This window comes from Leptinotarsa decemlineata, unplaced genomic scaffold (assembly GCF_025532065.1).
Source record: "Leptinotarsa decemlineata unplaced genomic scaffold, Ldec_3_MD MMD2_tig00000505_RagTag_RagTag, whole genome shotgun sequence".
Lineage (NCBI taxonomy): Eukaryota > Metazoa > Arthropoda > Insecta > Coleoptera > Chrysomelidae > Leptinotarsa > Leptinotarsa decemlineata.
Window position 1 is genome coordinate 14,349,702 of NW_027412549.1, and position 12,670 is coordinate 14,362,371.

Genomic DNA, 12,670 nt, shown 5'->3' on the forward strand with positions numbered 1-12,670 from the left:
TTTAGAACATGCTGCATGCATTTCTTCCTGTCTTCTGCAGAAACAGTTCGAATAGCTTCTTGTAGGTGATGTTGCACGTCCACTAATTTAAATGTTCTGTTTTCTCGTGCCACGTATCCTTTTACTTGCGCCCAGATTAATTCTATTGGATTTAATTCGCAGTGGTATGGTGGTAACCTTAATACTGTAATTCCACGACTTAACGCCATTTCATCCACTGCGAATTTTTTATATTTGTCTGTGTGTAATTTTGTTAGCTGAAGTAGTTCTGCCTTTTAACTATCTTAGTTATATTGGATGTTCTCATTAATTAACCATTCTTGAATTGCTGATTTTTTCCATGATTGTTTCGGTAATGGTTCTAAATGTCGACTATGGTATGGGGCATTGTCCATGACGATGACAGACCCAGGTTCCACAAGTTGAATGATGCCTTCAAACCATTTTTCAAACACCTCCGTATTCATCTCTTCATTATAGTCGCCTGTTTTCTTAGATTTAAATATTAATTCACCATTTGGTAAAAATCCACTGTCGCTTCCTATATGCGTAACTATCAGACGACTACCTTTTCCAGATGGCTGTTTTAACCCAACTGACAAACCTTCAATAAAGGCCTGTCGTGCACTTGTTATATTACCATTCTGCCATACTTTTTTGACCGTATGTCCTTGGTTAACCCATGTCTCGTCCATGAAGTACAATTTTTTTTGAGCTTCCGAAATTTGTCAATTTTTCTTAGATAGTTTCTTCTCCATGCTATTATTTCTTGACGTTCAATGCGAATGATTTTCCTGTCAACTTTTCCGTACGTAAATTTCATTTCGTGTACAAGTTTCCTAAAAGTTTCTTTACCCATTTTTGGGACCAATTCATGATCGCTAAGTGCCTCCAGAACTGTTTGTAGTGTGGCAGCTCATTTCTGAAAAAGAAACTGTGAATAGTTCTGCGTATACTGGTTTTGGCTTCTTCATCAACTGTGATTTTTTTTCGTCCGCTACTAGTTTTTGGCGTTTGTACGTCCCCATGAATTTCTGCTTCTCTTAGTATTTTGTAAATCGATGATTTTGGTACACCGGTATAATCAGAGCACATATCAACTAATTTATCTTTTGTAATTGTGGAACTTAATGATGTAGAAATGCCCAGTTGGTTATTCGGAGGTACACACGTAGAATTACAGCACATATGCACAAAGTCATCTTTTGGTGGCTGATGATCTCTTTCAAGACAGTGAAATAATCGCAGTACAATTTGTTTTTCTCTTACTGACCGAGACTCCGACTGTTTTACCTTTGTCGACGTGGAAGGCCCGACCATGTCTCCCATTTTTTGAGTAGTTTGAGAACGGTGTAGAAATATAATTATGTAACGCTTGAACACTTATTAGCACTATTATTTTCACCAATTGTTATCACAACACGTCGATTGCTGACTAACTTAACTGTAAAACGTACAATTCACGCTGTATAATTCACAAACCAATGATACGCTCATGGCTGCAAGTACATTAGTGAGGACTGCAACGATGAGATGGAAGTTACGGTCAAGTGACAAAGACAGAAATATCGTTGCGTACAGCGTTGCCACTAGTTGTAATAAATATCTAACACTATACAGAAAATAATGAATTTTAACTGATCAGTAATCAGGAAATGTATAAGTATAACTCATTACAAGCTCATTACTGATTTTTGTCATGAATAATACCTTTTAATCGTACTAGTATTGTGTATTATCTATAATTTGCCACAACCTACAACTCTACTGCTCACTATATTTTGATTCTGCTATAAACTGGTAACGTAAAATTTAGATATGACAACGCGCTTTACTCTTAATCATTATTGATTTTACTATAGATAGTTACATACAGCGCCATCTGCCCGCGAATAGATCAAGCAATAATGACGATAATTCTGTCAATTCAGATCCCGAGTTTGAGAGTTACAAACAAACATACATACAAACATATATACATACAGGTGAAGCTAATATAAAGCGTGTAAAAAATCGAAGAGATTTGTTTGTTATAGTAAATATTGCTCAACAATGAATATATTCTTTTGATACGTTTGCTGTATTCGCAAAGGTCCGGGTATTAGATATCAAAATTGAATTGAAGAAGTCACGGGGATAAGATTACCATGACTGAAATTATATAAGTACAATAAAAATATACCTCGACAGTAACATTGCCCAAGACTGCTTTTTCATGCATCACATATAGTTCGTATGGAAAGCTTCCGGTGGGCCTTGGGATGACTCTGGTGAAGTATTTGTAGAGCTTGTTTATAGGTGTAGTCGACGGTATCGACATGACACAGTACTCTCTTCCGGGAAAGCATTCGAAAGCTGCTTCGTAGAGCATTATGAGTCCATATTCATGTTCTGGTAGCGTTGCCGCTATTTCTAAAGCGAAAGCGTTGGGTTCTCCGTTGAATTCCGGAATCTTCTGAATCTTTCCTCTTGAAGAAGAATCTGGCAATAGAGAAAAAGTAATGATTAAATATTCACTATAATACTTATACAGGGCGTCCCTGGACTTCCTGGATTTTTGGCTGCAGATTCTGGTAATAATTGGATAAGATAGGACCCAACTTGTGGCCGGCCAGGCCACAGGACCTAACGCCTATGGACTTACCTCTGGGAGAAGGTTGAAAGATCTTATTTTCAAATTGCCGATCAATTCTAGATACGAATTGGAAGCGGCAGTGATGCAAATTTTGGCTTGTCTCACTCCCATTGAAATAATTAATTCGGCAAATACCATTCAGAAAAGGTGTCGCATGTGTATAGGAGAAGCTGTTAAACAGTTCGAACACCTTCTCTGAGGAAATATATTTCATTGTTTGTTCTTTATCATTATTATTATTATTTTTGGAGTTTCATTTACTGGTAGTAAATATAGCATAAATTGTTATTGTTGTTGTTGGGATAAGTAATTTTAAGCTCTATTGAAATATGCAGGAATATATATGGTGTTTCATTACAAAAATAGTTTTCCATCAATAACTATTGATATCTCATCTAAACTCTCATTGAATTCTACATAAAAAGTGCGTAGGAAATGTTCTCATAGAAACAAGAAATTTTTGACAGGAAAAAAGTAACAACTTTTCGAAAATGCACATTTTCGAAAAAAAAAAATAATGTGGGGCTGAAACTGCGAATTTTGAAAACTGTTATAAATAATAAAAGAGGTTATTACAGTGTTTCTCATTTACTTCGCCAGCTTCACCCCCTTAAATAATAAAACCCTGAGATTCTCCGTTTCGGTTCGGGTTTAATGCATTAAATCCTGGGGTGAGCCCCTACATTTTGTTATTAACCACGTCGATAAATATTCCTATGAAGGAAACGGATGAAAAGTATAGAACCTTCAGTATTTTTTCTGAATCTTCCGACTCTCTGATATTTTTTTGTATATATTTAAACAAACAGGTGAACCTTATTCATTGTTTTATTGGGGTGCCTCCTATGTAGATAGATAGAAAGATAGATTTATTGAAGCTTTCAATTCAAACAATTGATAAAACTCAAGTCATAAAAATGATTACATTTACAATACAAATGACAGTTAATATTAAAATAAATAAAAGCACGTGGTATAGGTAAATACAATACGTATATGAAAATGACACGAACAAATAAGTAAATATCACAGATAAAGATTGATGAGTAGAATGTAATATTGAAGTTACTAGGAAGCTTAAATTTGATATAGACTGAAAATGGTTATTTGTCCATGAATTCTTGTGATGGATATGGCTCAATGTCACACAACAGATCGAAAACACGTTTTTTAAAAATTTGTTTTGTCCGATCTTCTTTGATAATCAAGGGTAAATGGTTGTAGAATTTAATTGATGCGTAATGCGGCCCATGCTCTGTGTTTTTCAATCTATGTTTAGGAACAATATAATTGGATTTCTGTCGGGTGGAATACTCATGTCTATATTTGTCATCTTCAAAATTCGATTTGTTCTCGTTTACAAGAAGTACACACATATATATATATATATATATATATATATATATATATATATATATATATATATATATATATATATATATATATATATATAGCATATACAGTGAGCATTTTGTTACCCTTGAAGGTACCACGATAAGTATCTGTGTAATTCATATTGTACATTGTTTTCAATATACGTTTCTGCATTATGAAAATACGTTCCAGTTGTGTACTCCCTCTCTATACTAATATTCCATATTTCACCAGAGGATAAACAGTCCCATAATATGCCGTTTTCAGTGCATCGATTTTCAGGTGACGTCTCAACACTCGAATTGCATAACACTTATTTGCTAGTTTTTTTGCAAGATAGTCAATATGTACCTCATAATTCAGTTTATCATCTATATAAATTCCTAACAGTTTTGTACTCATTGAAATATTTAGTCTTTCACTACTGAGCTGAAAATACTCCGGAATAGAAATATTCATGTGAACAGTTTTAAACAAAATGCAGTCTGTTTTAGATGTGTTTAACAATAACTTGTTGGTATTGAAATATGTGGATGCTATAGAAATGCTATTTGAAATGGATTTTTCCAAGTTGAGGTGAGATTGGAATCATCTGCATAGCTCACAACTTTAGTACTTGATTTTTTGTAAATTTCAGAGAAATCATGTAAGTGCAAATGAGTTGATATGCAGTGGTGAGTAATGAAAAGGAAGTACAATATTTCTGTAGTTTACTGTAGATGGCGTCCAAAAGATACCAGTTAATTTGGAGATCATTTTCCAATACATTTAATTGAGTTCCTATAAAAATGGAATTTTAAACTGCGCCTCCGCAAACTCAAACTGATCATTTTCACCTGATATTTTCTTACTGAAATGAGAAAATAGAAAGAGTACGTCATAATATCATCGGGTGAATTAATGAAATACTAAGTATTTATGGGACTTAACGTGACAAATTTTATAGAAAATCCTTATTTCATGATATAAGTGCAACTCACATCCCGAAACCCAGTCCAACTCGATCAGCCGAGGATCTTTGTCATGCAATTCAAGATATTGGCTGAGCAAACCCTGACTATCCTCATCTGATCCCAAACTAGATGGAATCGCTTCTTTCTCTTCATCGTCTTGGAATAGAAACATGGAGGCAGATGTAAACACCAGAGAGAACTGGTCCGACTCACTGCCTGATATGTGAACCAACAACTCGTCTTCGGAACTTCTTGATCCGAATTGGCAAGATCGCTGGTCTATTATTTCTAGAATTCTGTAATGAAATGAGAAGGTTTGAGGTATGAATCAGAATTGGAATGTTTATACCACAAGTCTGCAAGAAAAAAGCTGTCTGGATGTTTTCAACGGATTTCTATGTATTTGGGTGTTCACAAAACTAAAAAATACTTAAAAAATACCAGAATGTCGAGTTATTTCGTAAAACGCAAAATTGTATTATTGGGCTTACTTGAAGTCATAAATAAATTGCCACAACTTTATTTTTATTACTAGTTTTAAATGTATCAGGCCATAACAAAGTCACCAATTTGATGAAAACCACCAAGCAAAATTATTATAAGAACAGAATGGAATACAAAAAACAAGATACCAAACAACTATGGAATATTGTGAAAGAAATCACCGGCACTAAACCTAAATCAACCACAATTGGACCAATAAAAAATGATCAGGGAGTACTCTTAACAAACAACAAAGACATATCCAATGAATTCAACGATAATTTCGTAGATATTGTAAAGAAATTGGCAAATAAAATAGTCAAAAATGATAGCCTCTTTTTTCATCCAAACATTTTACCAAACTCTTTGTCTTAAGCCTAACTGATAAAAATGAAGTAAACGCTTTAATCTGCGACCTTAAAAACAAAAAGGCGGTAGGGAAATACGAAATCAAAGCAGAACTGCTAAAATCAATATCACATTATATACTAGATCCTTTAGTTTTTATTATTAATAAATGTATCTTACTTGGTGTGTGGCCCGACTCATTTAAAACTGCAGTAGTGACTTCTATCCATAAAAAAGGAGATAAAACTGAAATCACAAATTTTAGACCAATCTCGCTTATCACCTATCTATCAAATATTTTCGAAAAATTGCTGAAGAAAAGAATGAACTCATTTATAACCAAATACGAATTGCTTTCAGATAGACAATTTGGCTTCAAAGAAAATACCTCAACCGAAGACGCGATTCTTGAACTGACAAAATTGATACATAAATCCTTGGAGAAAGGAAAACCTTTTTTATGTCTATTTATGGACCTAACGAAGGCTTTCGATACTGTTGATCATCAACTACTCCTACAAACTTTAGAAAATAATGGTATCAGAGGGAACTGCCAAACGCTTTTTGAAAGCTATCTTCGAAATAGAATGCAAGTTGTGGAGTCCCACAAGGTACGGTACTGGGTCCTCTGCTTTTCAATTTATATCTAAATGAATTATTCAATTTGGGCAGCGTTGGGAAAATAATTGGATACGCAGACGATACTGCGATATTCTATGAGGCAGATACTTGGCTTGATTTGAAAAAGAACGTAGAAACAGATTTCCACTTGCTCAAAAAATGGTTTGACCAAAGACTTTTTTCATGGCAACTAAATTATATAACACCGTACCTTACAAAATAAACAATTCTTATTCCAAACTGATATTCAAAAAACAAATTAGAAAACACATTCTCGAAAAAAATAGACACTTTTTAAAAAATCTGTTAGAGTGAAATAAATTAGTCATAGTCAAATTTATCCCAAATTGTATCATACTGTATTGTAAGTAGCATAATTTTATCCATATTGCCTAAGATTTTATCTAATTGTACATTGATATTTTATTCTTATAGAACGTGTAATATTTGTCTAAGGTTTTATCTATTTTTCTTACTTTTTGTTTGTCTGTATTTAATTAGCCTATTTTATCTCAAGCTGAAATATAATTTGCTTAACTATAACACCAAATTCACAAAATTAATAAAATGTTTTGTAGTTTCTACTCCATGAAGGCCATACATATTTTTATACAAATATTTATGTACTTACATATTTTTTATAACTTCTAACACTTTGTTCACATATTTTGTTTTAATTGTACTCTAATCTGTATACGTTGTGAATAAAGTTATTATTATTATAACTATCATAACTTTCTGAATGAAGAAAGCCCTGTGCCCTACTTTGCTCAAGAGGACGAGTTGGTTTATTGTATCGTCGAAGTAAACGATATTGTGCACTCTTAAAGTTGGCAGTACTCTCAAAGGCCAAAAAAACCAACACATAGAAATTAACGGGCAGCAAACTAGTCCACGTGGGCTGTAGACTTGGCCTTTCGTATTGGATAATTTTTACTAACCGAGTTTTGCGATTGGCTGAAGAGACATAAAATTAAATTTAAAGTCATGTTACGGTGACGAATAGAAATCGGAAATGCGGCGATGGTTATCGCCGTCGTGTTCAATACAGGAACTGATCACGATTTGAGTGTTGAGATTCGATATTTAAGATTACTTAAAATTTTTGTTGCCTGTTTAAAATGAGGGTCCTTGGACTAGTACTAATAGTAATAACGAGTGTAATAACAACGCAGACTTTTTTCAGTGTAGTGATTCCAATAGCGATGGTGAACAATGCGAAAAAGAGATACCAGTGATCTAGTGGACTTCAAAGACTCCAGGAAATCGGTCGGTGGGAAAAATGATACATTCTTAGGAAACTGCAGCTACATGAACAGGTGCTTGATTTTGGTGAATAAGTAGGAAATATTCTTGTTTCATTTCATCGTTAATGAACAACACTTGTAAAATGCTTCTCATGTAGCAAGTATTTCCTAAATTCTCTAATCCAATTTTCTCCGCAAGATTTTTGGGACAACTGTTTACTAATTAGTAAGGAAGAAGATGTTTCACAGAATCTGCATCAAAACCGTTTCTCAAGCTGTAGACGATACTTCCAATTCCCAACCATCAAAGTTGCTTTATAATTCCATGGTGTTGCAACAGTTTCATTTTATTAGTATTTTATAATTACTTCTAAAATGCTAATTGATTATATTAAATGATCGGTGAACACAATACAGTTGTAGGCAATAAAAGTGTTTTATAAATTTGTCATAGAAACGTTTATGAAATGAAATTAAAAACCATTATAAAATAGTCAGGAAATTATCACAGAAACGTTTTTGCAACTAACTTATAAAACTTATTTTCTTATAAAAGTAAATTGTTATGTGGCAGTTTTATAACATTTTTCTGCGAGATTTTTATGATAGTTATAAAACTATTTCAAGCTTATTTTATAACTGTTTCCTGTAGCTTTAATGAAATTTTATTATTATTTATTGGAATACTTTTAAATACCATTTTATTTTCATTACCATATTGTCACTTCAATGATAATTTCCCAACTATTTTATAGTATGGTATATTAACTACAATTAAAAACCACTAATATAATTGTTATAAAATCAAATTGCTTTTGCTAATTTATATTTGCTGTCACCAAGAATAAAATGCAGCATTTAAGAACAACCAGCTGACATCGATTCCCAATCACAGCTTTGAAAAATTCTTCAAAATTTTAGTTATGTTTAGTAAGAATATTTTTGTTTAGTTATTCAAGTGGGATACCATCGATATCGTGGTGGAAATTAATTCTTCAGCAACTTCTAAATATTTGATTTTTATTGAGTATAGGTACCCCATAAGTAAATTTAATAATTCATCAATAATTTTAGATACTATGATATGCATATATATGCATATATATATATATATATATATATATATATATATATATATATATATATATATATATATATGTTATACTTTCAATTTGATAATAATTCCATTGTGTGGATACTGTAGTGGATTTTTCTGTTTGTATCCCGAATATATAAATGAAAATAAATAATAACTCAATGGCGGTCATTTTGAACATTTATTGGGAGGTATATAATAGTTTTAGATTCAGTTCGAGGTGCTTCAAATAGACGAAGAAATGGCTTGGTGTTCCATAAAAAAAAAATTCTGGAAGCTTTAAGTAGCCCTGTATATTAGAAATACTAAAAAAAACATTCAAAACTATCCCACCTAACCTAGTGCTTCAATTTTTTTTGCGAAAAACAGGAAAAGGTTATCATAATGGTTGAAATCCGTCGTTTAGCCTTTATAATCGATGAAAGAAACTTTTTATCCAAACCATCCCGACAGATAATATTTATCCAAACTGTATGTGAGAAATCCTTTATTCATACAAGCACTTTTGTAGAAACCTACAACTTTAAAAGTAGTCCGACTCTGCCGCAATACCATCACTCCCAGAACTAAGTGTTTCTTAATAGTTTTATAGGGGTAACATAGTAGCCAAAATACGTTGAAATGTTTGCTACTGATACCAATTTACTTTATAGAACGACGCCATTTTAAATGATAGCGATCTGGGATACTGAAATTAGATGAGATGAAAATATGAAATACCGCACATATAGTGATATTTACAGCTGAAAAGTACATAAATATCATAACATTATATTATTTAGAATAAAGTGAGTTAAGTTTGAGACTAGAATATTAATACGTCGACAGAGTGCATTTTTGTATAATTAATAATTTTACCGAAAACATTTATAAATGAGTGGCGCGCTTAAATTTTGCTAATAATAGGCTATATATTTGTCAATAAAATTTCATTTGCAGTAAAAATATCAATCTTTGAAACACAAACAATGTCTTAAATAGTTTTATAAGTGCAAAAGTGAAATTTTAAAATGGCTTCAAACTCTCTATTTCTTAGTTTTCAGTTGGTGACATATCAATATCAATTATATTTTCCCAGTGTCCAATACAAAATTACGTCTTGCGTCTTCGAGAAAACATGTTGAACACTTTTTTACTTTAATGTTATCGTTTTCGGCTGTATTACATTTTATAACGCCTACTTGGAACTACTAAAAAACTCTTATAAAACTGTCTTCTGATTACAGTAAGTACAGTAAGCTTACTGTACTTTTGAAACATATTTAAGCGATACCTATAAAATAATCAGAAGACAGTTTTATAAGAGTTTTTTAGTAGTTTAGTTTTAGGGAAGTGTTCACAAAACTATTCTTTAAGAGTGTTAGACAAATTTTATAGTAACTACCAAAATGTTTATAAAACTGTTTTGTAGGGCTTGTAAAAGGCCTTACGAAATATTGATAATAACTATAATATTTTATAAAACGGTTCCAATTTCCTATTCATAGCAGTTTTATAAACACATTGAAAACATTTCTGGGAGAAACTATTATAAAATACGAAATTGCTAGTTGGAAAATGATGATAGGTTTCGTAGAGGGATCGATTCAGCTCTTGCTCCATGAAGTATTTTAGCAGCTTGACTTTTTTAAATAAAAATATTGGCTGCCACTTTTTGACTGGAAACCTGTCATGAATGTATTCCCCTACTCATAAATGTATGTAAAAAATTTAGTTTGATTAACTACGCTATGAACGTAGTGATTTTGCCGCGTGATCCTGTACTGATAATTCCGCTTTCTGCTTCGATGAATTTGTTGGGGATTAAAATGGAAACCAATATGTCTTGGCACAATCATGTCGATGGAATTGCAAAGGCTGCAATAGATTTCATTCAAACAATTCGTAAAACGAATTGTTCGAATGATATCTATCAATTCCATAACACTATTACTATTTTATTATATACGTACTCGTCTTCCACTTTGGAATGGAGTTTTTCCAGACTCTGTCGTATATCTTCCAAGGATAAATCTATAAAGTCATCTGGGTGAGGTTTTTTGAAACCATTATATGGTGACAATTCAAATTCATCATTGAGAACCTGTATGAAAGAAATATCTGTTAATAATGGAATGGTGATTTTTTAATTGAACGGATAATCAATTTCCATTTTCATTCATTATTACCTTATAATTCACTGATGAATTCAAACACAGGACTGAAACGGCAGTTCCTTGATATTCTGCTACTATGATTTGTCTGCCCATATCTTTGTGTCTGGTAAGAATTTCGGCAATGTAGTAACTACCATAGCAGTCTTTTAATTTTTTCGAATGAGTATGTATCAGTGGTACAAGATCATCGTTATCTTCTTCGACAGCTCTCCTTATTTTATATTTCACCATGAAATCCTTACGACAGAACATGTACAAATATTGGCAAGTTTTCTGTTTCGGATAATCTGAAAATGTTATTTTATAATTTTAAACAGCGTGACTCACGGTCGATGGTAGGTTAGACGTTTCTGGAAAACGCAAAGCATGATTTTTCCGAAAATTTCACCTCTCACATTTTCTTACCTGTTCTATCGATCTAAAATATTTTCAGCATCGCGGCGCTGCCACTTCCATCAAAAAGTCCTAGCAACTTTATTTTTTTAAATGGAACACCCCGTATCGCTCTGGTATTTTAATACTTTTTTGTTAATAATGTCCTATACCTATCTCTATCTGTTTTCGAGATAAAAAATAAATTGTGCTAAATATGGTCCAAAACATAGCCTTAATTGGAATTAAGTACATCAGTACTCTCAATTCATGAAAAGTTGATATTTTGACGATAGCTTGGACAAACTCAAAATATTCAAATAACACCAACAAATCGACTCCACATCATACAGGGCGTGCTAAAATTACTATTATTTCGATTGTGCATAAAAGTAGTCAAAAGTTCATTTTTTCAAATGAAACCCCCTGTATATTACTCGGTAAATTGAAAGATGGTGAAAAATGCTTCAAGATGATATATCATGTCCCTATACCTAAATCATCAAGTTTTCTCAATAAAGTCGCTTCTTCTAGAAGCGACTTTTTTTTTAGAATTTGGATTTAGGTAGCAGTGGAATTATCAAGCTTATAGCAGTTCGGTTACTTTTATAAGTAATTTACAAATAGTTATCGACGGTGTTTCGAATCATCTTCCAAAATGAATGCAAATATCGATTATTCAAACGAAGTTCTTATGAAATTATTTATTATACACGGACAGTGTGATCAAATCATTGCCAGAACTTGTAGAAAATTCAACGAAATGTATCCTGAATTAACACCAATGAACGAGAGGAAGTTTGTAAGATTACAAAATAATTTCCTCAACTATGGCTCCATGTTAAAAGCGCCTTCAACATTACCAAAACCTGTTATTTCAAATGAGGACAATGCTGTTAACGTTTTGGCATATTTTTATGCATATCCAGAAGCTTCCATTCGCAGTGCAGAAAAAGATTTAGGTGTATCACATGCTTCAGTACAATGAATTTTGAAAATTCACGGAATGCATCCGTATAAATTTACCAAAGTTCAAGCTCTAAAAGCAGAAGACTTCGAACGTAGAATGCATTTTTATGAATCCCTTTCGATTCATACACAGGAAGATTGGATCCCCAGGAAATTGAAAAAGCAACCACAAGTCGCGTACAAAAAAACATTTTAAAGTGTTTAGAAAGTAATGGACAACATTTTCAGCATTTATTGTGAAAATGTGATATTTTGTTTACAATTTTGTTATTTTGAATCATCCTATTCTGTTATTGTCTGTACTTTCACATGTTTTAGCCCACAAAATCTTACTTTTCACCTAGAAATGACTGATTTTTGGTACAGTTGTTTCCTGGAAACTTTGAGCCATAGTTAAGGAAATTATTTTGTAACCT

The 12,670-nt window shown here is 32.4% G+C and overlaps 2 protein-coding genes across 2 annotated transcripts in view; one reads left to right on the forward strand and one right to left on the reverse strand.

The window, feature by feature from the left end:
- Positions 1–12,670, forward strand: part of plx (PTB_TBC1D1_like and TBC domain-containing protein plx) — a 160,813-nt gene that overhangs the window by 60,738 nt on the left and 87,405 nt on the right. The window lies entirely within an intron of this gene.
- Positions 1–12,670, reverse strand: part of LOC111504736 (cilia- and flagella-associated protein 61) — a 56,531-nt gene that overhangs the window by 38,774 nt on the left and 5,087 nt on the right. The window contains exons 3-6 of the mRNA XM_074174026.1: positions 10,926–11,200; positions 10,710–10,840; positions 4,990–5,258; positions 2,183–2,481 (exon numbers count right to left, since the gene is read on the reverse strand). Of these exons, the coding sequence (XP_074030127.1) occupies positions 2,183–2,481; positions 4,990–5,258; positions 10,710–10,840; positions 10,926–11,200 (974 nt within the window). The remainder of the gene's footprint in view (positions 1–2,182; positions 2,482–4,989; positions 5,259–10,709; positions 10,841–10,925; positions 11,201–12,670) is intronic.